At 41.1% G+C, this 24,494-nt stretch overlaps 1 protein-coding gene across 1 annotated transcript in view; it reads right to left on the bottom strand.

The window, feature by feature from the left end:
* LOC124097306 (prolow-density lipoprotein receptor-related protein 1-like) overlaps positions 1-24,474 on the bottom strand; it is a 39,776-nt gene extending 15,302 nt beyond the window's left edge. Inside the window, exons 1-14 of the mRNA XM_058582024.1 lie at positions 24,306-24,474; positions 22,602-22,721; positions 20,021-20,146; positions 19,256-19,459; positions 17,862-18,030; positions 17,376-17,544; positions 15,865-16,090; positions 15,019-15,147; positions 13,443-13,667; positions 7,521-7,832; positions 6,038-6,250; positions 3,256-3,447; positions 2,547-2,762; positions 397-635 (exon numbers count right to left, since the gene is read on the bottom strand). Coding sequence (XP_058438007.1) covers positions 397-635; positions 2,547-2,762; positions 3,256-3,447; positions 6,038-6,250; positions 7,521-7,832; positions 13,443-13,667; positions 15,019-15,147; positions 15,865-16,090; positions 17,376-17,544; positions 17,862-18,030; positions 19,256-19,459; positions 20,021-20,146; positions 22,602-22,721; positions 24,306-24,360 — 2,595 coding nt within the window. The 5' untranslated portion in view covers positions 24,361-24,474. The remainder of the gene's footprint in view (positions 1-396; positions 636-2,546; positions 2,763-3,255; positions 3,448-6,037; positions 6,251-7,520; positions 7,833-13,442; positions 13,668-15,018; positions 15,148-15,864; positions 16,091-17,375; positions 17,545-17,861; positions 18,031-19,255; positions 19,460-20,020; positions 20,147-22,601; positions 22,722-24,305) is intronic.
* Positions 24,475-24,494: the final 20 nt, after the last annotated feature.

Genomic DNA, 24,494 nt, shown 5'->3' with positions numbered 1-24,494 from the left:
TGTACTATGCTGTGATTAGAAATCCACAGTTGGCCCTCCGTATCTATGGGTTCTTTGTCCATGGATTCCACTAACCCAGACCCAAAATATTTGCAAAAGAAATAGTGTTTGTACTAAATATATACATTTTTCCTTGATATTATTCCTTACACAATAAACTATAACAACTATTTATATAACATTTAACTTTGCATTAGGTATTATAATTAATCTAGAAATGATCTAAAGAATCTTGCAGGATGTGCTCAGGTTATAAGTAAATACTATACCATTTTATATAAGGAACTTGAGCCTCTGTGAATATTTGAATGTCTATGAGGCGGTCTTGGAGCCAATCCCCCCACAGATTCTGATGGGTGACTAAACTCCCCTTTTCCTGAAAGAAGAGTGTCCTACCTTCTCATCACTTCCATCTTTGCAATCCAGGTCATGGTCACATATCCACTCTGCCAGCACACATTCTCCACTCCTCCTGCACTTCACCTCCCCTGGTGGGCACCACAGGGGCCAGGCAACAGGACAGTCTTCTTCATCTGAGTGGTCCAGGCAGTCTCGGTTCCCATCACAATGCAGAGAGAAAGTGATGCACTGGCCATTCTCACATCTAAATTCAGATGGGCTGCATTTCTCATGAACTGAAAAAATAAAAGCTTTAGGTGAGAACTAAACCACATATGAAGCAATTCAATGACAAATAAAATGGCTAGAAGGTCCCTCAGTTTAGTGCTAACACTTCATTTTAGGAACTAGCCCAAGCAAGTGTTAGAGCAGGAAGGTGGTTCTAGTCCAAAGTTGGGTCAGAAAGGGCCTAATAAGGAGCTGAAGCCCCAACCAGAAGATACCCTGAAAATCTGCTATTTGTCCTAGAAATCAAGGGCTGAGGGACAGGGGTGGGAGGATGTGTAGGACACTGGGATAGGCAGAGAGTAAGGACACCTCTCTGAGTCCTTTATTTATCTATCAAAAAAAAAAAAAAAACCCTTCCACAACATTCAAAATATTCTATAATTTACATTCTTAAACTCAATACGTATACATAGATGTTACTTGATAAACATCTAAGAGAAAGAATCAAGCCTAGGAAAAACTATAATAGCTGTTAAAAAGTAAATCATACCTTGAGTATGATTTACCTTCCTTCCTGTATCTCGTACCTCCTGATATTGTCACGGATCCAAATGCAGTCATAGCCTCTGGCTATGCAGTCACCTCCACATTCAAATCTATCATGGTACCTGTTATGGTTGGGATCTGGAACTTCGTCTGAAAAGTTCACGTATTGGAAGCATAACAAGGTGCAGAGATGGAGCTTTCAGAAATAATTAGGTCTCTGACCTCTTCAGTGGAATAATTAATTTGTAGATAATTCACTGATAGCTGAATGGACTACTGGGTGATGACTAAAGGTGGGTGGGGTGTGGTTAGAGGTGTGACCTGGCCCCTTCCTCTTTCTCTCTCTGCCTCCTGACTGCCACAAGCTGAGCAGCTTTTCTCCACCACATCCTTCTGCCATGAGGTTCTGCCGTACCTCATGCTCAGAGCAATGGAGCCAGCCAACCATGTACTGAGATCTCTGAAATCATGAGCCCAAAATAAACATTTCTTCTCTAAGTTGTTCTTTGTCCAGTAGCTTGGTCACAAGGACAGAAGGCTGACTAACATAGTAGCTTACCCAGCTTCCCTCCTCCCACTTAGATTCTCCCAATTTTCTCTTCTACACGATCCCACAAGGCGGAAGCTGAGACCAAAATTTAAATCTTCAAGGAGGCAGAGTCTAACTCAACATAAAGGAACTTTGGAGCATAGATGGATTTCCCACTATATGGTCTTGTAATAGAGGGGAGCATTGGGGCTGATCTCTAAGATCCCTCTACCTCAAGATCTTTTATCTTAGTCTGTTACATCTGTAGAAAAGAGAGTCAATGATCCTCATTTTTGGATTCAGTATTTGCACATTCAACTACTTACTTTCTTTGTAACCTCAGGTCAGTACTTCCATACTCTCATGTCATCTGCAGACACATGCATAGTGGCAAGAAATTTGAGTCACTCAATGTGCAAGTTCCCAGCAGAGGTCAAATAGACGCACTGGGGCATTCTTATGTTGGCTCTTAAACTATAAGTGTACTTTTTGCAGTCTATTTAGTCTCATTTTGGTGATTTTTCTATTGAATGGCCTCCTAGCACAGGGCTGAAATGCTGTCTAATGTTCCTGAGCACAAGATAGCTGTGACTTGCTTTAAGGAGAAATACCTGTATTAGGTAAGCTGTGTTAAGGGCTGAATGGCAGTGTTGTGAGCTCAATGCTGATGAATCAACAACAGATATCATGACACCTTTCAACAGAAATACATATGCAAAGAGGCTAAGTATCAGTCAGTTGATAAAAACATTGTGACCAGAGGCTCTATAGGTACCCAACCTGGCATTACTTCCAGGAATGAGGATGGTTCCATATCTGCTCATTTAGAACCTACCTACTATGAAAAAGCAGCAGCAACTCTAATACTGTTTAAAATACTTTCAGGAAGCCCGTTGAAACCTACCACATCCTTGTTCATCTCTCTTGTCAGAACAGTCTGGGTTTCCATCACATAGCCAGCTCTTAGGGATGCAGCGAGTCTTGTTGTCACAGCGCAGAGAACACTCTTCGACAGGCTTCCAGCAGCTGAGCTCATCAGACCCATCCAAGCAGTGCTGAGCCCCATCGCAGTGGTATTTCTCCTCTATGCACCTTCTTCCATCCAGACACTGGAAGACTCCTTAAATGGAAAATGCCAGAGTAGCACAGTCAGACAGAAGGTCCAAACTGAGATGAATTCACTCTCATTCTGGAATCTGAGGTGCAAACAGACTTCATCTTGTTTAATCTGAGTTCTAATATCTAATTGATTCATAACGTGCTCAGGTCAACTAAACCAGCGAGCTAAGCTAGGTCATTTAAAGCCTCGTGTTTGGTTACTCTGATGACTTGTAAGACCACCTCTGTTAAAAGTGGGCCATTTAGGTCAGATTGGAACACTTAGAAAATTTGAAGCAGCAAGGAAGTAATAGTCTAGCACGTGGCTTAAATGTGGTAAAATGGGCACTCACAGAATCAGAATCCTGACAGGCTGTGGCTTTCATCTATGCAAATCTGCCTAGGGAAAGTCAGCATGACTCTGGTCAAGTCAACACTCTGACAATTCATGGCACGCTCAAAGCCAACTCAGAGTACCTGGCACAAAACACTGAGGACAGGAGAGGGTGACAGACCTGGTTTGTGGCAGAGCTGGGAGCAGTTCTCTTCATCGGAGCCATCCTGACAGTCACGCTGGCCGTCACAGAGGGACTCCCGAGAAATACATTCCTTCCCATCCCGACAGGGAACAGAGGACCGGGTGCATAGTAGAGGTGGTGGAGGAGGAAGAGTAGGAGGGACCATTGTGGCTCCTTCAATCTCAGGATCTAGAGCAAACCACTGCTTCAGCAAGTCAGGCTGGTATGGTTCAGCAATTGGGGCATGCTCCTATTGTCCCCCTCTTCCAGAAAGACATGTCATGGCTGAGTACCAACATTTTTCTACTTCATAAGAATAAAAAGTGAAACTGCCTCGAATTTACATCCTTAGATTAAGAGTGGTACGTTAGATCATTATCTACTGGCTTTGAATTTGGGCAAATTGTTTTCTTCTTGCCAGTCTAAAAACTTTAACCTTAATTTTTTTCACTATCTGCTACTCTATTCCAGTCTGAGGAATAAAAAGTACAGTTATGTGTAGTATGATTGACATTTCAGTCAACAACAGTCTCACTTATGACAATAATCTCATAAGATTAAAATAAAGCTGAAAAGTTCCTAGCACTCAGTGATGTCACTAACATCATATAAAGTTGAGGCTGTTCTCATGTCAAGCACAACGAATTACTCATGTGTTTGTAACGATACTGGTGTTTAAAAAAAAATTCTACCATGCTGCCAGTCATATAAAAGTCTAGCCCAGCTGGGCACTGTGGTCCATGCCTGAAACCCCAGTGGCCCTGGAGGCTGAGGCAGGAGGATGGCAAGTTCAAAGCCCAGCCTCAGCAATTAGTGAGGCCCTAAGCAACTTAGTGATACCCTGTCTCTAAATAAAAAAGGGCTGTGGATGTGGGCTCATTGGTTAAGTGCCTTGGGTTAAAAAAAAACAAAGTCTAGCACATAAAAATATGTACAGTAGGTGTATATGGTCTATTCCATCTGGGCTTGTGGGCTTGTGTAGGTACGTTATATGATGTTAATATAATGACGACATCACTAACATTACACATTCTCAGAAGATATCCCTATCATTAAGTGAGGCATAACTGTCCTTCTGCTTTCCTGCTATAGCATCCTGTGGTCTTGAACAAGGGCCAGCATATAATGGGTCCTCATTTGCTGAAAAGCATTAATTACAATCCTAAAAGTTATCATTAGTGCTCTTCAGCAACCATTGTAGCAACTGAACAGATTTGTTTGAATAATAAAGATTGGATTTGTTACAGAAAATCAACTTTACTGGCACACTTCACCACCTAAGAAATCTGTCCCTATGCCTAATGCTTCTAACTCTTAAAATCAGGCGTAACCAACCAGTGAGTCAAAAAGTAAGGCAGTTCGGTGGCTGGGGTTGTGGCTTGATGGTAGAGCGCTTGCCTAGCATGTGTGAGGTACTGGGTTCAATTCTGAGCACCGCAAATAAATAAATGAATAAAATAAAGGTCCATCAACATCTTTAAAAAAAGAAAAAGTAAGGCAGTTTGGACAGAGGAGGGGAATGGGAGGACAGAATGAGATCGGGTATACAGAAGGAATGCATTTGTCCTTTGTGTTTCCACTTCAAGACATCCAGCTACATCTGCTAACAATGACAATGACGCCTGTGATATGAATTTCCTCTTTTCCTGCCTTGTGATTCAAGATCAGATTTTTTTGTGTGTGTGGCGGGAAGGGGCGGGGGCTCTGTGCCAACAACATTTTTCAAAAGAAAAAGAAAGGAAAGCAACCTTAAGCAGATTCATTCAAATAACCCTGACACAACTTCAATAAAAGCAAGAGCACGGTTTTTCCTGGTACCAGTTGAGCATGCCAAATCCAAAAAATCTGAAATCCAAAATGTTTCAAAATCTACAACCCTGTAAGTGCCAACACGATGTCACAAGTAGAAAATTCTCTACCTGTCCTCATGGGACAGGTCATAGTCATAATGCAGGAGCACTAAACATAATTTAAAAAATTATCTTCAGGCTATGTGCATAAGATGTATATAAAGTTAACTGGATTTTGTGTTTAGACTTGGGTACCTTCCCCAAAATATTAGTTATATGCAAACATTACAAAACTCAAAAAAAAAATCAAAATCTGAAACGTGTCTCAAATATTTCAGACAAGGGAAACTCAACTTGCATCCACAACCTTAAAGGAGTGTCACAGAGGGTCCCCTTTGAGATACTACTTAGCCAGGCATGGTGGCACACCCCTGTAATCCCAGCAGCTCTGGAAGCTGAGGCAGGAGGATTGCCAGTTTAAAGCCAGCCTCAGCAACCTAGCAAGGTCCTAAGCAACTTAGTGAGATACTGTGTCAAAATAAAAAAAATAAAAATAAAAAAAAGGGCTGGGGATGTGACTCAGTGATTAAGGGTGCCTGGTTCAGTTCCATGGAGGGAAAGAATGGTTTCTTTGATAAATAAGTTTGGGAAACTGGTTTAGAGCAAATTAAATGTTTTTTTTTTTTTTTAAGTACCAAAAAGGCTTGAATATGCTGATGTGCAAGATGACTTCCAAAAGGGGTGATGGCCTGCACCCTTCTTTGAATATTGCTAAGAGACTTATGTCATTAAGGAACTTGAAGAAATGGGTTGGATTCTTGTGTTTCCAACACACAGAGACCTTAGGGAGACAGCCTGCTGAACTGTGGCTGGAGACAACTGCCCGTGCACATGTACAAGCACCCAGGATCGGATCCTAGAAAAGCACAACAATGGGAAGGGTCCAGTGAAGCGGAGTCAAAGAATAACCAGACCAAAGAAGGACTCACCCGGCACCTCCTGGTTCTCTGCCAAGATGATCATTTTCTTTACGTATGATTCCTTCAGCACTGAGAAGGGCTCCAGCGTCTTCCTGTTCCACAGCACAAGAGCTGCCTGGTCCACCGTCACCAGGTAGGGCTCATGGGCCGCGATGAGCCCATCACTCCAGGACTTGTTCAAAGAGTACGTTCTATTTTTTAGGAGACTCAGACTTTGCAACCCTAAGGAAGAGCCAAGGTCTTAGAAGCGGATGCTGAACAAGTGATCTGTCACCACAGAATGCTTGGGTGAGGTGCACATGTGCTGTCAGATTGAGGTTCAAAAACCCCAAATATAAAGAATCACATACTCTTCGTATCACGTTTTCTAGATTTTAATTTTATATGTAAAGATAGACTAATGAGGTGCTTTAAGCTCCTGGAAAGCGAGGGGCTTTGTCCTGCCATGAGGGAACGTCAGATGTGACTTTGCTGCTTCCATGTATACTAAAAACTCCTGGCCATCAGCATGTAGCTGACCTCACGGACAGACTCCGGGGGAAGAAAATGAGCAAACTCAGCTACACAGATATAACCTGTACTTGTTTCCAAGTTACAGCTGCAACCCTTGGCCCTCATTGGCAATGGGACTTTGGTTTCATTACTTCTACTTAATGAAGTAGAAGTGAATCCTGGACACGACAAACAGCTATTCAAAGTATATTTTAAAAGTTATTAAGTATGTCATTTCTGAGGTTTTCCATCTTCTAAATCCCCAAACTACACTTTTATTTATTTTATTTATTTATTATTGTGGGGGGGGATTATTTATTTTATTTATTTATTTATTTATTTTTTATTATTACTTGTTCAAAACATTACAAAGCTCTTGACATATCATATTTCATACATTTGATTCAAGTGGGTTATGAACTCCCATTTTTACCCCGTATACAGATTGCAGAATCACATCGGTTACACATCCACTTTTTTACATACTGCCATACTAGTGTCTGTTGTATTCTGCTGTCTTTCCTATCCTCTACTATCCCCCTCCCCCAAACTACACTTTTAGATCAGAGGCAAATTTGAGGTGACTATCCATGCTTTAACTGTCAAACTTCTATTCCCAGTTTCAAGAACTAGGTAGACACAGACAAATTCTGTGTCTACCTAGTTCTTGAAATAACTGGGATGGCTAGGAGAGAGGACTTCAAGTGTTCTCCCCACAAAGAAACGATAAATGTTCCAGGTGACAGATGCACCCTGATTTGATCACTGCACATTGCATACATGTGTCAGAACGTCACACTGCACTTCATAAATATGTACAATTATTGTGTGTCAATTAAAAACAAAAAAGAATTTCCCCAGCACAGACAAAAAAAATTAATTAAAAAAATTGAAAACAAATGTGAAAGAATGACTAGAAGCATTATACTAAAGATAGGACTGTCTAGAGCTCACTGTCCCCTGGTGCTTCCTCACGTGCATTGGCAGTACAAGGGCTTACCTGACCCTTTGGTAGTCCAGAGAATGCTAGCGGAGCCCAGGTCTAAGGCCATCTGGGTGTCTGCTGTCCAGGTGCCTCTCCAGACCTCCTGTCTGATTTTGCCATCCAGGGTTAGACTCTGCAAGTGTTTCCCGCTTTCCACCCAATAGAGCACCCTCCTGGGCCAGTCGAGAAGCAGCTGCAGTATGATGCTGCTGGTGCTGTAGAGGGTATGTGTGTCGGCTCCAGGAATGCTGGTCTTCTGGATAGCACCTCTGTCGCAAGGCAGCCAGAACAGGTGCCCTGTTGATATGTCTACATTTGCTGAGCAGACTGAAGGAGGAAAAGGAACTCTATTATACAGGGCTTTCAACCTATTCAATGTGCTGACTCAAACTCTGGGTCAAGGAAAGAAAGGAGACAAGAGTTGGGGCAAGGATGTGAGAGTCCCTCACAAACTGACAGCTCTCATTTCCATGATGAGCCTTATCACACATGCTCTGGTTCCAGCACCTTGTCACATGAGCTCTGTAGATCCCTGTAGCCACCTGGCAAAGGAGGCACTCATTATATTCTTGTAGGTTTGATGTCCAAGTGGCAAAGCCTACATTTAAATGCAGGTCTGCAACTTGAGATTCACATTCTTTCCTCCTCAGAGGTTAATATGAAAATCAGTCCACTGCATGTCAAGTCAACAGAACTGAAACTGCTAGGGGAAAGCAGAGATTGTGACACAGTGATTCCTACAGTGGTATGGAAGGTCACTGACGGAGTGCATGGACAATGAGGAAATTTACAACTAGAAGGCGCAGTTATGCTAGGGACCAAGTCTACAAAAGCCACAAACTGTCTGTTTTTAGACGTGAATAGCTGAGTTGGGCAGTAGCCTGCAAAGCACTCTCACTACTCCTACCCACACCCACCATAGTGTTATCCAACTGGGTCTCAGCTAGGTATGTCAGCAATACTGGGATGCCATTTAGCACACAGTGTGAGAGCAATATCAGGCTAGCAAGTCAGATAGGCTCATTCAAAACCCTGTTCCATTTTGGTGGTGTGCACCTGTAATCCCAATGATTCAGGAGGCTGAGACAGGAGGATTCCCAAATTTAAAGCCAGCCTCGACAAGTTAGTGAGGCCCTATCTTAAAATAAAAACATAAATAAATAAATAAATAAATAAATAAAAGGACTACTAAGCTCAATGGTAATGGGTTCAATCCCTAGTACCAAAACCAAAAACATACTGTTCTATCACATGATGTCAGTTAACTTCTATGCCTTGGTTTCCTTAAATGTGTAATAGGGTGTTTTTGGTAGGTGTTATGATAATTAGGGTTAAAACAAATCAAATCGAAAGGTTAGAGTAGTGTCTGTCATTTTACAGGAGGTAACAAAGCTGATTTGCACAAGCTTACAATAGCCAATTATTAAATTTTAAAAAATCATTTAAGCTGATTATTCAATATTAACAATTAAATGAATTATACTGATTTATTGAAAGCAACAACTACTCATTACTTTCTAACTGTTCTCCTACAGTTCACTATTACAAGCTGAGTATGCAAATTTTATCCAAAATGCTTAGGACCAAATGTTTTGGATTTTGGAATATTTTCTTACAATGATGAGGTACTTTGGGGATGGGACCCTAGTCTCCAAACACACAATTCATTGATGTTTCATGTACGCCTTACACATGTAGCCTAAAAGGTAATTCTTATACAATATTTTTGGTGCATCTGAACTTTGACAACAACTCACCACAAATGTCAGGCATAGTAAAATCAAGAATCAATAAATGGGATGATATCAAACTAAAAACTTCTTCATAGCAAAGCAAACAAGAATATGAAGAGAGAGCCTACAGAACAGGAGAAAATATTTGCCACCTGCACCTCAGAGCATTAATCTCTAGGATATATAAAGAACTCAAAAAAGAACACCAAACAAACAAATAACTCTATCAATAAACAGGCAAAGGAAATGAACAGCCACTTCACAGAAGAAGAAATATGATTGGCCAACAAAAATGCAAATTAAAACTACACTGAGATTTCATCTCACTCCAATCATAATGGCAGGTATCAAGAATACAAGTAACAATAAATGTTGGTGAGGATGTGGGGGATAAGGTGCACTCATACACTGCCGGTGGGGCTGCAAATTGGTGCAACCATACTGGAAAGTAGTATGGAGGTTCCTTAGAAAATGTGCAAATTGGTGCAACCATACTGGAAAGTAGTATGGAGGTTCCTTAGAAAATGTGCAAATTGGTGCAACCATACTGGAAAGTAGTATGGAGGTTCCTTAGAAAATGTGGAATGGAACCATCATTTTGACCCAGCTATCCCACTCCTCAGTTTAACCCAAAGGACTTAAAATCAGCATAATACAGTGACAGTCACATCAATGTTTATAGCAGTTCAATTCACGATGGCTAAGCTATGGAACCAACCTAGGTGCCCTTCAATAGGTGAATGGATAAAGAAAATGTGTACATATACACCATGGAACATTACTCAGCCAGAAAGAAGAATGAAATTATGGCACTTGCCAGTGAATGGAAAGGAACTGAAGACTGTCATGCTAAGTGAAATAAGCCACTCCCCAAAAACCAAAGGCCAAATGTTCTAGTAGGTGGATGTTAACACACATTAAGGGGTGGGAAGGGAAGAATAAAAGATCATTGGATTAGACAAAGGGGAATGAAGGTAAACAAGAAAGGATGGGAACAGGAAAAACATGATGAATCAGAAATAACTTTCCTATGTTCATATATGAATACACAACCAGTAAAACTCCACATCATGCACAACCACAAGAATGAGATCCTAATTAGAATAAATTATACTCCACGTATGTATAATATGTCAAAATACCTTCCACTGTCATGTATATTTAAAAAGAATAAATTTAAAAAAATTTGTCAACAGACAGACCAGCCATGAAAGTTTCCACTTATTCCACTTTGTGAGAACTCAAAAACTTTCAAATTTTATCACATTCTGGATTTTAGATCTTTGGATTGGGGCCACTCAACTTGTATCTATTCTCTTGTATGCTTATGTCAATTGTACCCATATGGTGGAGATACTAAATAAAGGTTTGCTCACACATCTCTTCCCAACTCCACATTTAATAATGTGTCACATTGTAGCTTGAAATCTGCCATCGTGGGAGTATTTACATGGTAAAAATTGTAAATACTACAAACCAGGGCTTGACTGTTTTCCATTCCCTGGTCTACAAAACAAAATTAAAAAATTAAAAAAAAATAAAAACAAGTGCCCTTGGGCCAAGTCGGCCTCCTTGGTTGGTTTTGTAGATACAGTTTTAGTGGAATTTTGCTGATCATTCACACTGTGTCTATGACTACTTCAGTGCTATAACAAGAGAGAGCCCATTAAACCTAAAATATGTACAATCTGGCCTTCTTACACAAAACGTTTGCCAGATCCTAGTCTAAATCTAAGAAAGTAATAAAATGTAAGTGATTATAAGATTCATCTTGCATGTGTCATATCTATAGCCATTATACTTTAAATACCCCCCAAAATTAAGGAAACATTTTTCTAGTATTTGAAATTTATTATTCAATTCAGCAAAGAAGTCATTTATGTCACTGATGAACTAATTCCAAGTCTTTATCACTTCACTAAGGAAACAAAAGTATCAAACTCTAAGTTGAAACTACACTCCTTCAAAAACATCATTGACTAATCAGATAGTAGCAAGCATTTATTCAAAGATTATTAAAACTTAGTTAAATTGTAACTAACAGAATTGCTTTTGATCCAAGACTTTACCATAAAAAAAGCATTCTGTGAAAATCAGTCATAATAACCACGGAAAAAGTTTACAATAAAGAAATTGTGTGTTTTTTAACATTTGTAGGTTGATATCCTTTATATCAGTAAGTTTTATTGTAAACATATGTAAGTATATATGTTCACTTGTCCTTGAAGAGCTGGTGGTTATCATTTTCAGCACACCCCTGGGTATCACAGGAAGAACTCCAATGTTAACCACCAGAGAAAAAGACCAACAGGCGAGGCATGAGGGTGGGCTACGGGGCAGAAGAGGGAAGCCAGAATGCAAAGGGCCGATGGGCTGCAGGTCATTCCTAGTACTGGGCCTTAGTGGGGGAGCATTTCCTGACTATTCCTCACATTGTCATAGGGAGGAACTTACACATCTGAGTTTTCCCCATAACCACGAAGTTACTCTGCCTGCAAAAGGAGAAATGACTTAAGGTTGATAAATTAGTAAGAACAGACTGGCCATCCTAGATGCAGATGCTGTCTTCCCTTTGTTGGGTTCTGTTATATCCAGAGAATATTGACTTCTCTTCTGGAATTATAGACTCAACCTTGGCCCTCTGTAGATTCTGTTGAGAGCCCAATTATCAGGAATTTCTTTTGAGCCATGCTACACTACTTCATGTATGTGTGTGTGTGTGTGAGAGAGAGAGAGAGAGTGTGTGTGTGTGTGTGTGTGTTGTGCGTGTTGCTGGGAATTGGACCCAGCACACTGTGAAGGTAGGCAAGTGATCTGTCACTAAGCTATATTCCCTGGCTCCTATAGACAGGTACTGTATTTCTAAAACAGAATCTTCGAGCTTTTTTTTTTTTTTTTTTTTTTTTTTTTTTGGTACCAAGGGAGCTTCAGCCACTGAGCCACATCCCCAGGCCCCCATCCATTTTTTATTTTTAAATTTTGAAACAGGGTCTTATTAATATAGTTTGGATCTTGAATGTCACCCAAAGACTTGGTCTTGAGTTTGCGGTGCTATTGAGAGTTGGTGGAACCTTTAAGAGGTGGGGCCTAGTGAGAGGACTTTAGGTCAGTCACGGTGTGCCTGGATGTGAATCATGGATCCCCAGCCTCTTTATTTTGCTCTCTTTTGTTGCTTGGTCACAAGGAGAACAGTTTTTCTCCACCATGCACTCCCCACCATTGCCATCCCTCATCCCCACCAGAGGCCTAAAAGCAACAGATCTGCCTGAATGGGATCTCTAAATCCATGATCCAAAAGAAATCTTTCCTCTTTTCTTTATTTAATTTTTTTTTCTTTGTAAGTTGATTATCTCAGGTGTTGTTTACAGTAACAAAAGACTATTACAGACACAAGGACTCAGCACTTGACGTGAGAAACACCTCAAACGAAATTGTTACTCTCTTGTAAACCCTGAACATCACTGGGGAGCTGCTGCCAGTATTTGTGGTCACCCAACAGGGCTCTCTGGTAAGATATACTACCCCGAGGATGACTCTAAGATATGTATTTCAATACAGCACCTTTTGCACTAAAGCCTGTCCTTAGCACTTGGCAGAGACCCAAGGGACAGATATTCAGAAATCTAGTTCTAATCACAGAACTCAAGTCGCAGTTCTCCCTTATAAAGTAGATGTTTACAGTTAATCTGAGTACACGGAACTTGGGGATGGGGTGTGGCATTTAGGAGTGTGGGAGGGGGAAGAAAATATATATACCATATTAAGAAAATATCTTGCTAGTTCACTCTTAGATCTGCATTGCAAATTACTTCTAAATTCATGTAAGAAAAATTTGCAATGCAAAAATTGAAGAATGAAAGGTCCATTTCTATCCTCCCCTGATTTAAGGCCAGAAATGTAAAAATTTAAAAACCTTATTACTACAGCTCTAGGATTCCCTGAGTCATAGTAGCTTTCTGACAATCTGCACATAGCTCCTAAGAGCAAGAATAAATCAGATATAGTTAACACTTCAATAAGTAAAGAGTTGGTCTTCACCTTCTGGTGCTATTGAGAGGTGATAAAACTTTCAAGAAGTGGGGATTTTCCACTGGCATGAAGATTTATTTAAATCAGTACTTGAAAAGATTTTTTTTTTGGTCCTAGTTATTTGAGAAGCAAAAATAAAAGCAGAGAGGAAAACAAGATGCCCTCCCCTACTTACCAGTACGCCGTGTCCAGATCTCTAGCTTTTGTCCAGAATACCCAGTTGAGTAGACCAGATGTCCCTGAGCATTCGTCCAATAGATGAGGTTCCTTTTCCAGTCAATATCCAATAAATAGATGTTCCCAGAATGTTCTTCAACTAGAGTTCTCTCTATGGCAGATCCCATAGAGCCAACTTTCAACAAGTACAGACGTTTGCCAGAAGAAAACACAAGTTTTAACTCTATGAAAGAAAACGAGATTTGCTATTTGACCATTTGTCAGATGAGCCCAGGGTCTCTTCTGGAGCAGTGCCCCTAACTCAAGCTGAGGTACCGATGTCTGCTTCTGAAGCACACATCCAACATGTGTACCGTAACTTCTAGAGAAGAAGGTCATTTGGGCAAATGCCAGTGTTGCTCAGTGTGCCCAAGACACTGGGTCTTCTGTGGGAAAACTTGGAAAAATTGTGAGAATGAGAGCAGGAGTACTGCTCTGCTTCATTTAATGATCTCTCACTACTAAAGGATTTTAAACACTGTGTTACTCAGGTAGTTGAGTATAACAGTATATAAGTATATATATATATATATATATATATATATATATATATATATATATATATGGCTTCAAATGAAATTCAGGCTAATGAGTTTGCCACTACAGCTTATTACACATGATGTCTTTCAGAGCTGTCCCTGTAACAGCATTTTTAAAACTTAGTTAGAATAAATAAATAAAATAAAACTCAGAACATAATTACATTTATGTAATTTATCCTTAAAACCTCAATATTCTAAGGAAAAAACAGAGTAAGTTGGATAGAGAAGTTCAATGGATTTTATGTCGCCTTTAATATTTTGAAGAGGAAACAGCAACCTGGAGAACTCATGTTGACGATATTTAAGTAAAACAATAATGCGGTAGAGACTACTTATAAACATGAGTCAGAATATAGAATGGTCATAAGATTATCAAGGATTTCTTAGATCACCTCTTTTGCAAGTTTTCATGTAAAGCTTGATTTAAAGTTTATCAAATCTAATTGTCCAACAACAGATGGAAAAATAAATGAAATATGGTACGTACACACACTGGAATATCATCCAACTTTTAGAAAGAATGTACACTTGCTACACTGTGAATGAAACACTTATAGTAACTAGTGAAAGATGGCAGACCCGAAAGATAAATATACTGTAATTTCACTTAATGTGATACCTAAAATAGGCAAATTCATACAGTCAGAATACAGAATGGTAGTTGAAAGGAACTGTTAGGGAGAGGAGAATGGGGACATCTAGTGGGTTAAGGGTTTTCAGTTCGGGAAGATGAAATAGTTCTGGAGGTGGACGGTGGTGATGGTTGTACTTCATGCCACTTAGAAATGACTAAAATGCTAAGTTCTCTATTCTGTATATTTTTTAGCACAATCGAAAGGAAAAAATGAATCAAGTTGTTTTGATAAAAAAGTAGTCATCAAAGAAGGTTGTCAAGGACAAAAGCAACTGATTGAGAAATGGAAGCTACCTTATTTCCAGGCTACCATGGAGGATGCCTCCTTAAGCTGAGCCCATTTTACCCAATGTACTTACCACTACATGTGCCAGAAGGTGAAAGAAACATTCCTTCAGGACAAACACACTTATAGCCCTTGGGGTGGACAGGAGACAGAAGGCATAAGTGGCTGCAGGAGCCTGGAGCACAAGCTGGGTGTCTGCCTGCTATAAAACAGGAACCCGTGAGATGGTTTCAGATGTCCTTATCCACACTAGATCAAAACTTAATAAGGAAGAACAGTTAAGCCACTTTTGTCTTAAGAGGAATTCAATATACTAGTTACCTTCTAATTGGATGTGCTGACCTTTAAACTCCTCTGATCTCTTGATGGTCTTTCAGATAGTGACAGTCACTTATCTATCTTAGGCTGGGACCTTAGGCTTCCACCAGCAGCATCTCCTCCTTGGAGTCAAGGCAACATGACTGTCTGCCTTGCTTACTTCCAGACTCCCTGAGTGGCCTAGGCTCTACTTTGGTTAGCTTCTCAGATCCATTTAAGAAGCGTTCTCTAAGTTGACTTTTCCTATTATGAGGATACCAGGATTTGTTCAATTTTCTGTTTTATTCAAAGATCTGTGAGTACGCCATCCCAGCCCTCTGTGAACAACTTATTATCCTTTTTTCTACATTTCATGGCTTAAAAAATCTAGCTAATGCTTTGGACAGGCACAAGACACATACTTGGACCGATTTCCCCAATAGATACTGGTGTTTGGTTCACCTTCCTTAGAAGTCCTATGTAAGGAAGTCTGGAAGGACACCCAGAACATTTCCCTGCCTCCAAGTACTGAGTTCCAACAACCACCATCTAGCACTATTGGGTGGTTTCACTCTTATGCATTCCGATTCCTCAGCATTTCTACAGCAAGCCATTTACTTACCCTTAGGCTGCTGGGACTTGTGGAGGACCAAGAAAGCAGATACAGAGGCATCCAGTAACAGCTCTCTCTCCTTTGGGCTGTGGGGTGAGGTATGAAACAGCTGTGTCTTATTTGCCCAGAAGAAAGAGTTCTCAAAGACAGCCAGTCCTACTGGGTTTTCATCTTCCAGGAAGATCTCAGGAAAGGTGTACCTCCCGCTTCCATCCACTTTCACTGTCTCTATGGACTGGAGGAAGCATTAGAATCTCATGAGAACGTGGTAGCATTACCAGTGCTGACAAAGTTAAGTGTCACCAGTTTTTTGGACACTGATTAAACATGTCTAGGTAACATCAGCTTCACAGAGAAGAGATCGTTGAAGGATTCATGGAGACTAATGCCAGTCAGCAGATTGGATTGCTTCTTGTACAAACTGGGGCCACAGATACAAACACTTCGGCCTCCAGTGAAATTTTTAACCCAGTTTCCAGAGAACTTCCAGTTCCCCAGGGATGCTGGAGAGAGGGTTCCACTTTGCCCCAAGCCACAGCTTACTGTCCAAACTGACACTGTACCAAACCCTTTCAACTCCACTGTGTGCTGCCTATTGAGTAGGGATCCTCTCTCTTTTCAGCAAGGGCCATGTGTGGGAAGCCATCCGTGACATACATGAGGGCCTTCTCTTGGCGTGGTAGCCCGGGGAGAGGTAGGCCTGGCATTAGGTGGCCCAATGCACGTGACCTTCCCTCCACTCTGCTAGGCAGGTTTCTCATAGTAACTCCGGGATGGGTGTAACCCATTAGGAGCTGAACAGCCTAACTTTAACCTTTTTTTTTGGAGAAGAACATTCCGTGGAAGGCCTTTGATGTCTCCCGATATAAATAAAGCAGGCGCAGGCTGCATTTTGCCAGAACCTCGATCTGTCTAATTGGCTTGCCCATCCTGCCCCTGCTTTTGAAACTACTTTCTGTGTTCTGTGTGGGTTTTTTTAGCCATTCTGTTTTTTCCCTAGCTTTTATTTCTCAGCCAGCCCATTCCACTGAGGGGAACCCCATTTCCACCACCTGTGCAGGATGTGGGCAGGAGCCATGGGAGCAAAAAGAGGCACCAAAATTTTAATTTAACCAAAATCACAGGTAGGAAATAATAGGCCTAAAATTTGACTGGTCTTTTAGTTTGGCATTTCTAAGTATGAAACACAAGTAGCCCAGAACTGTATGCTTTCAAGGATGTAGTCAGCAATCCTAAAAGATCCTGTGTGCGGGCTACAACACAGAACAGGACCAGTGCTTCCAGAAAATTCCAATAGTGTTTGACTATAGAGTTGAAGAAAATCACCTCTCTCCCCCAAGCCAGGTTGATATAGTCTCTTCCACCCAAAGGTGCTGTGCATCTGGCTCTTCTCAGTTTTTGTGGCCAGAAGGTACTTCATAGAGTAGATGCAAACTTAAAGAGAATTTTGTACTTACCTGTGGAGTCAAACCAAGTTCCCATCAAAAGTTTACCTTTCTCTCTGGACCTAAGTGTGGTACCTTTTTGTGTTCACTGATCCAGTAGAGCCTGCCAGTCACATGGTCCAACGTCAGTCCTAAAGGCTCCTCTGTGGTTAGGACAGTGAGCACCTTCCTGTCAGAGCCATCCATGCCTGCAGACTCAACAGCCCTCACGCCTGTCCCACCTCGATTCACCCAATACAAGTACCTAAGAACAGGGGTGCATGGTGTTAGGGCCCCTTCACTTGCACACATGTGTACTTAACTCTGAACAGCCTGGCTCGCATAGCTTTCTTGTACTGGTCTCTCATCATTATATTGCTGATGATCGCTAGAGATTTCTGCTCCTACACTCACTAGGCTTTGAAAACACTAGCTCCATAAACTTCAATTTAGGATTCAAAATTAAGAATTAGGGGGAGCCAATGAAATCCAAGTTGAAAAAGACTGACATGTTCCCTTATTAACTTAAATATCCTAAGTCATCAGTGATTTAGGACATACTTCCAAAGAAACACTACTTACTTCTTTTCAGGAAACACAACCAGCTGCTCTGGCACAAGATCCTTTTCCAAAATTTTGACATAGCCTCTGCCATCACTTAAGCCAGCACAGATGACCCTTGCAAAGCTGCTAGCCCAATACAACTGTCCTGTGGACCAGTCCAAGGAGATGCTATTCACCGCTGTGAGCTCTGGGGACAGAGGAGACAGCTTTATGTTCCCACATTCTCCACCCGTCTTACCTTGCAGAGACTTGGACACACGTTACTACGTTTTCTGATTTTGAATTATACAGTGAGGCAAATAGATGGCAAGGATCAAGGACCAGGGATGAGCCAAGGTGCTTCCAACATGCAGGGGTGGCAGGGAAGGAGGAGGACCAGAGCAGAAGCTTAACTAAGAAATCTGAGAGCCTGTAAGTGACCTGAGTTTAGGCAAAAGTTCTTGCACAAGTGTCAGGCAAGTTGTTACAAATGCTACCTCTGAATTGCCCCCAGACCATTTCTATATCCCTAGCATTACACCAAGCCCTCTTCACATGCATTGTCTAATTTAATTCCCAAACTTACCCAGTGAGGCAAGTAGTAGCACCCTCATCTTATGGAAAGCAATCAAAGGAGTTAAGAACTTGCCCAAGGTGACATACCTAGTGATGGGGCCCTGAGACTAACTGTGGCCTGAGGCTACATTCCAATTCATGTTGCAAGTTACATTCTAAGATGCTCCTATGGACTTAAACCATAGCAGCCTTATCTGAAACCAGACTTCATGACAGGTGTCTCGCAGGTGGTGGTACAGATGGATACACATACTTCTTACACTAGGGGGTAGGGCTACAGTTTGGATCTGGGATGTCCCTCAAAGGCCCATGTGTTAAAGGCTTGGTCCCCAGCCTGTGGCACTGTTGGAAGGCAATGGAAACAGGTAAGAGGTGGGCACTAGTGGGAGGTTTAAGTCATTGGGGCATAACCTTGAGGGGATAGTGGGATGCTAGTCTTTTCTCATCTCCCTTTACTTCCTGGTACCATGAGGTAAATAGTTTCCCCCACCACCCACATACTCTCACTATATGATGAGTCACCTCAGATCCAAAAGCAATGGGACCAATTAACCATAGACTGAAATCTCCCAAAGTGGAAACCATAATAAACCTTTCCTCTTTTTAAACTAATTATCTCAGGTATTTTGTTACAATAATGCAAAGTTAACTAACACAAGTAGCTTTAAGAAGTTAAGGCTCTTAATGCCAAAAAGTATACCTGGGGGCTGGAGCTGTAGCTCAGTGGCAGAGAGCTTGCCTCCTTTGTGTGAGGCACTGGGTTCAATCCTTAGCACCATATAAAAAAATAAACAAATAAAATAAAGGCATTCTGTCCATCTACAACTACAAAAAAATTTAAAAATGTATATATATACCTGGGTAAAGGGGAACAGAGTTTGGTTTCCCAAGGACAAACACATTTAGGACTTCATCTACCCAGATATATGTGCTTCTCTCAAGGTCATATGCAATAGAAATGGGCCTTGATTTTATAGGAATCAGAGTCTCATAGTTGCCTGTTCTTCGATCCAGGAAACCAAGCTCTTGATCTCTTGCTATAAGAATTTTAATACCATCATCTGAAAACAAAAGACAATAGAGATGAAGCTTTTTGCCTCACACATTTCCCTTTAAAGATTTATCCCATCTCTCATGCCCCAAATCTACCTATTCCTAAACTCTGGACTAAGTATTTAGAGATCTAGTGGGTCACCTTGGTGCTCCCTCCCTCCTCTGAACTCTAATACATTGAAACTAACCTTGAGAACTTCACTGCCTTATTGGATTTCAGATTCAGTTCCTCTTCTCTCACCTTGTACCAGATTTGGCAGAAGTTCTGTCCAAGTCTGGTACATAGTAGTCAAATGTAATTTAGTGTTTTATCTCTAAAGAACAGGGCAAGTCAAGACTATGTGTTGGGTCTGTAGAATACTCCATAGTAGACTGTGGAGTAACCAAGTTAGTTAATACAATTGACACTCAGGTTGGGGAATGAATGGTATAATGGTAGCTCCTTTTTGGAAATAATGGAGTCATCTCTAGTACTAGACTTAAAAATGAATTCTCTATGTCACTTTCCCCTGCAATTACTGCTAAGAATAGCACAGGAGCTAGGCTTTGCTTCTGGTATTGAAACTCACCTGTAACTCGACATTCAGTCCCATTGTTCAGTTGGTAACCTTGAATACAGTCACAGGAGTAAGAGCCTGGTGTATTGTGACATAGCTGGCCACAAGGACTGAACACCATAGAGCATTCATCTATATCTGATGACAGAGGGTCATAAGTTAGAGGCAATCCAGGAACAAGCTCTGCAGTATTTTTGCCCTTTGGAGCCACTTTCCAGATGCTACCTGGTTGGGCATTTGGTGGAAATCATTGTTCCAGGCCCTAGAATAGTCCACGCTGGCCACCAATGATTTCCCACCTACATTAATACAATTTAGGAAATTTCAACATTGGGACCACAAACGTTTGACTACAGAATACTGTTATCCTAGCAATGTTCCTGAGGTACCATTTGAGAATGACAAGTGTTACATCCTGGAGTTCACTGCTAGCACCATGGGAAATGCTTAAGCCTCACAGGTCTAACTGGCGAAATTTAGTTATGGTGCAATAGTATCTCAACGCCTAATGGCTGGGACCCATTAGAGCTGAAATCACAAAATCAGGAGAGATTCATTTCTTTATTTTGTAAGCAAGAAGGAAAATGGTTCCTTGGCAGAATTGATGCAAAAACGTTATTGCTCCAAACCCACCGGGTCCTAAAGTAGAATAATGTTTTCCCATCATGCCAGAAGAATAAGCAACAGTCAGGCTCAAGGGCCATCCAAGTCCTATAGTGGGCTGGAAACCCAAGAAGGGTACTCCAGGGGCTCGGGGATGGGGGCACAAAACCCAGACACTTCTAAGAGCCATGACCAGATGCTGATTTCATATTTCTAATGATGAATTAATCTGTTAAATTATCTCCTGAATTAGTAAATTGAATTTAATGATTAAATTTTAACATTAATAAATTGAAAATCTAATAGAGTTATAACAATCATGAATGAATTGCTAATACAAAAGCCTTTATACTCTCTAAAAAATACTATTTAATACTAATAAACCAGTCTTTTCTCTTGTAGCCTTCCCAAGTGGGTAGAGCTACAGGAAGGTACAGTCATGGAGAGAGGGCACTATTGAGTAGGGATCATTGACCAGGTTTAGGGTGGAAGGGCTGATTAATCCCTCAGTCCAGAGCACCAAAACAATAGATCCTTTACCCTTCCAATCACATTTTATCCTAAAGCGTTATCTTTATTTTTGTAGACAGGTGCTATAGGGTAATAGTCATAATCTTTTAAATTATTACTGAATAATGAAGGTATATGAAATTTATTTTAGCTATTGTGGCACCATAATCCCATTTACAAAGAGAAGAAATGAGTCTTCTCCAGTGACTTGGAGAAGGTCAACCAGCAGGAACAAGCAAGGGTAAACATACAATGGGCTGGAATTTCAGATTCTGTCTTGAAACCCATGCTATGGACCTTAGGCATGACTGTAAAATGACAAGCATATTTATTCTGTGACAGAAATCCTCTAAGCTCCACAGGGAAAGAACATTAAGTTTAACACTTTCTTGTTTGGCATCAGATGCCCTGCAATTCCCACAAAAGAGACATTAACAAGCACTGGCAAGAACGTGGAGAAACTGGAACCCTGTGCACTACTGGTGGTGCATCCACTGTGGAAAAACAGTTTGAGGACTCCTCAAAAAATCAAACAAGTATACATGATCCAGTTATAGTCCACTTTCTGGTATATACCCAGCAAATGGAATTATCACACAGATATTTGCGTATCACGTTCTGCTAAGAGCCAAGTATATGATGCATGGCATTTTTGGTCGAAAGGTGACGCCAGCTAGCCATTGAGATGATATGATTATGTTAAGATTTGCATTCATATGGATATTGGATTCCTGCTGTTCACCTAGGCTGGCTACAGGACTCCTGGAGAGTTTCCATTGGTTGGGGAAGTACAGTAGGAGGGAGTTCCGGGGGAGGAGTGCTCGCTGCGGTTCCGAGAGGTGGCCGCGTGGGTGGATAAAAAAATCTTCCCGGGCGCGTACCGGACATTGGAGGCAGTTTCAAAAACTAAAGTTTGTTCCTGCTTGAGTGGCTCGTGATTTTGTGCCCAGCCAGACTGCGGCAACGTTCATACAGTATTCTTTGCAACAGTCAAAAGGAAGAAACAACTACTGGTGATTATCTACCAGTAGTCGGACACCATATGTAGTATATGTGTATTCAGCCTTAAAAAGGACAGATATCCTGATGCATGCTATTGACATACGTTATAACATGGATGAACCCTAAAGTCATTATGCTCCACGGGATAAGACAAACACAAAAGCACAATTACTATATGATTCTCCCTATGAGAGGTATCTAGAATGGACAAATTAGGTATCTAGAATGGACAAGTTAGTTACCAGGGAATAGGGGGAGGGGAGTTGTTGTTTAACGGGGATGGTCTCTACTGGGGATGATAAGCAGCTCAGGAAATCCGAGATGGTAATGGTTGCACAACATGGTGCACGTATACAACAGCATATGTTTGAAAATCACATGGTACATTTAAGAATGGTTAAAATGGCAAAATTTACATTAAATGCATTTTACTGCATTAAAAAAATGTTTTAAAAAGTTGATTCAAACCAGTTCTGACCTGCACAGCTCTGCCCGTCGGGCTGCAACCACCATCCTGCCCTGCAGGAACACCGGACACCCCAGTGTGTGTCACTGCACTGGCCTTCACAGCCACCGTTCATCACAGAGCAGTTTTTACCTGGTGGAGACAGGAAGTAGTTCAAACAGTTGAATGCTGAACCAATATTTATAAACTGTGTTGTGCACATACCTTCTAGGCCTGGTTGAGCAAGTGATGACCAGTTGTGACTGACCTTTGACCCTGCCCTCTGACCCTGCCCTCTGGCCTAGGAACAGGGACCCTTCAGAGAGGAGTGTGGAAGAGCAAAAGATAGGAATCCCAGGAGCCAGGGAGCAGGAATTTCTTTCCAGGCCAACAGTGTGAATGATTTCAAGTGCTGGTGTTATTTATTATTCTTGCTCAGGGAACCAGAGACCTCTTATCAATGATTTTTTGGAATGCATGAGTCCGTGAGACCCCTACCTCAGGAAGTGATATACTGGCTTATGAATCCTATTGAATTATCATCCATGTACAACCAGAAGCCTATACTTTGTCCCACTGTTTATGCTTTTAGCATCTTTTAAAATTTATTGGTTCTTTTTAGTTATACATGATAGTAGAACTCATTTTGATACAATTATGCAAGCATGGACTAGATCTCATTCGAGTTAGGACCCCATTCTTGTAGATGTACATTTTGGTGGGACCCACTGTGACGTTTTCATATATGTGTATAGGAAAATCGTGTCAGATTCATTCCACTTTCCTGTTCCTATTCTCCCTCCTTTCCTTCCATTACCCATTGTCTAATCTACTGAACTTCTCCCCCGCCTTTAACATCTCTAATCCATTTTCCTTTAGTACAAAATTTGTTTGGCAGAATTTTACAGTACTAAAGAGGTTTTGTCATATATATGTAAGACCATATTTGGGAAGTAACTAGGAGACAGATGACAAAAAGACTTGGAGAGAGACTCCCACATTCTCCTTTCCCTGGGAACCTGAACCACAGTGATTCTTGTGGTGAGAACCAGGACTTGTTCTCAAGTCAAAGCTGCTTCTCAGTAGCCACAGGAGTCCAGTCTCCATTAAATCCTTAGAGAATTTTATGTTTTTGTCTTAAACAAAATGATCTGGTTCTCAATCAGCATGACATGTGCCAAATGGTTAACTTGTCTTCTACAGGTTTGTCATTTTCTTTGTACTCAATTTGCAAAGTTGACTTGAGTCTTAAAAAATCCCTAAGCATAAAAAAAAAACTGGACTAGTTGATTATATACAAGTAGTTGTGTGCCCTGGGGTCTTCCAGGGAGGGGTCCTTGTAGCAGAATCTCTGCATCAGTCTGGTTTGAGAACACCACTATAGATATTTAAGCCTAAATTGAATGTGTGGGCCTTGTTCTCATAACAAAGCTACAGACATTCAAAGACATAATCTTGGCTTTCTACCAGAATTTCAAAAGCAATACAGTTAGAAGTGTTTAGCTAAAGCTACAAAATGAGAATTAGCCCTCAAAGTTTGATAGCTTAGATAATATATGCTCACACTTGAAAGACCAAAGCCAGGGGCTATAACTGATAAAAGGATCCATCCTTGATACGTGTGAGATTTAGTCCAAGCAGCCTCTCAAAGAGTAGACCTCCATGGTAACTATCGCAGGTCCGCTGTTTAAGCCTATTTCCCACCTCCCACCTTAAGCTAAGCAACTGGTTTCTTACCACATGTGGTGGGTTCATCGGTGCCATCTGCACAGTCTGCTTCCCCATCACACATCAGAGATTCTGGGATGCATCTCCCTTCATCACATCCAACCAGGCCTTCTGGACAGGAAGCTGTGTAGGAAGTGAAGCATATTTTTTTTTCATTGAGACTCACAGGGAATGGTAGAAACAGACAATTCTTTCATG

This window comes from Marmota monax, unplaced genomic scaffold (genome assembly GCF_021218885.2).
Source record: "Marmota monax isolate L192 unplaced genomic scaffold, Marmota_monax_Labrador192_F-V1.1 WCK01_AAM20220418_F8-fsc00752, whole genome shotgun sequence".
Taxonomy (NCBI): Eukaryota; Metazoa; Chordata; class Mammalia; order Rodentia; family Sciuridae; genus Marmota; species Marmota monax.
The sequence above is the reverse complement of the archived record's forward strand: the minus strand, read 5'-3'. Positions and strand labels throughout refer to the sequence as shown.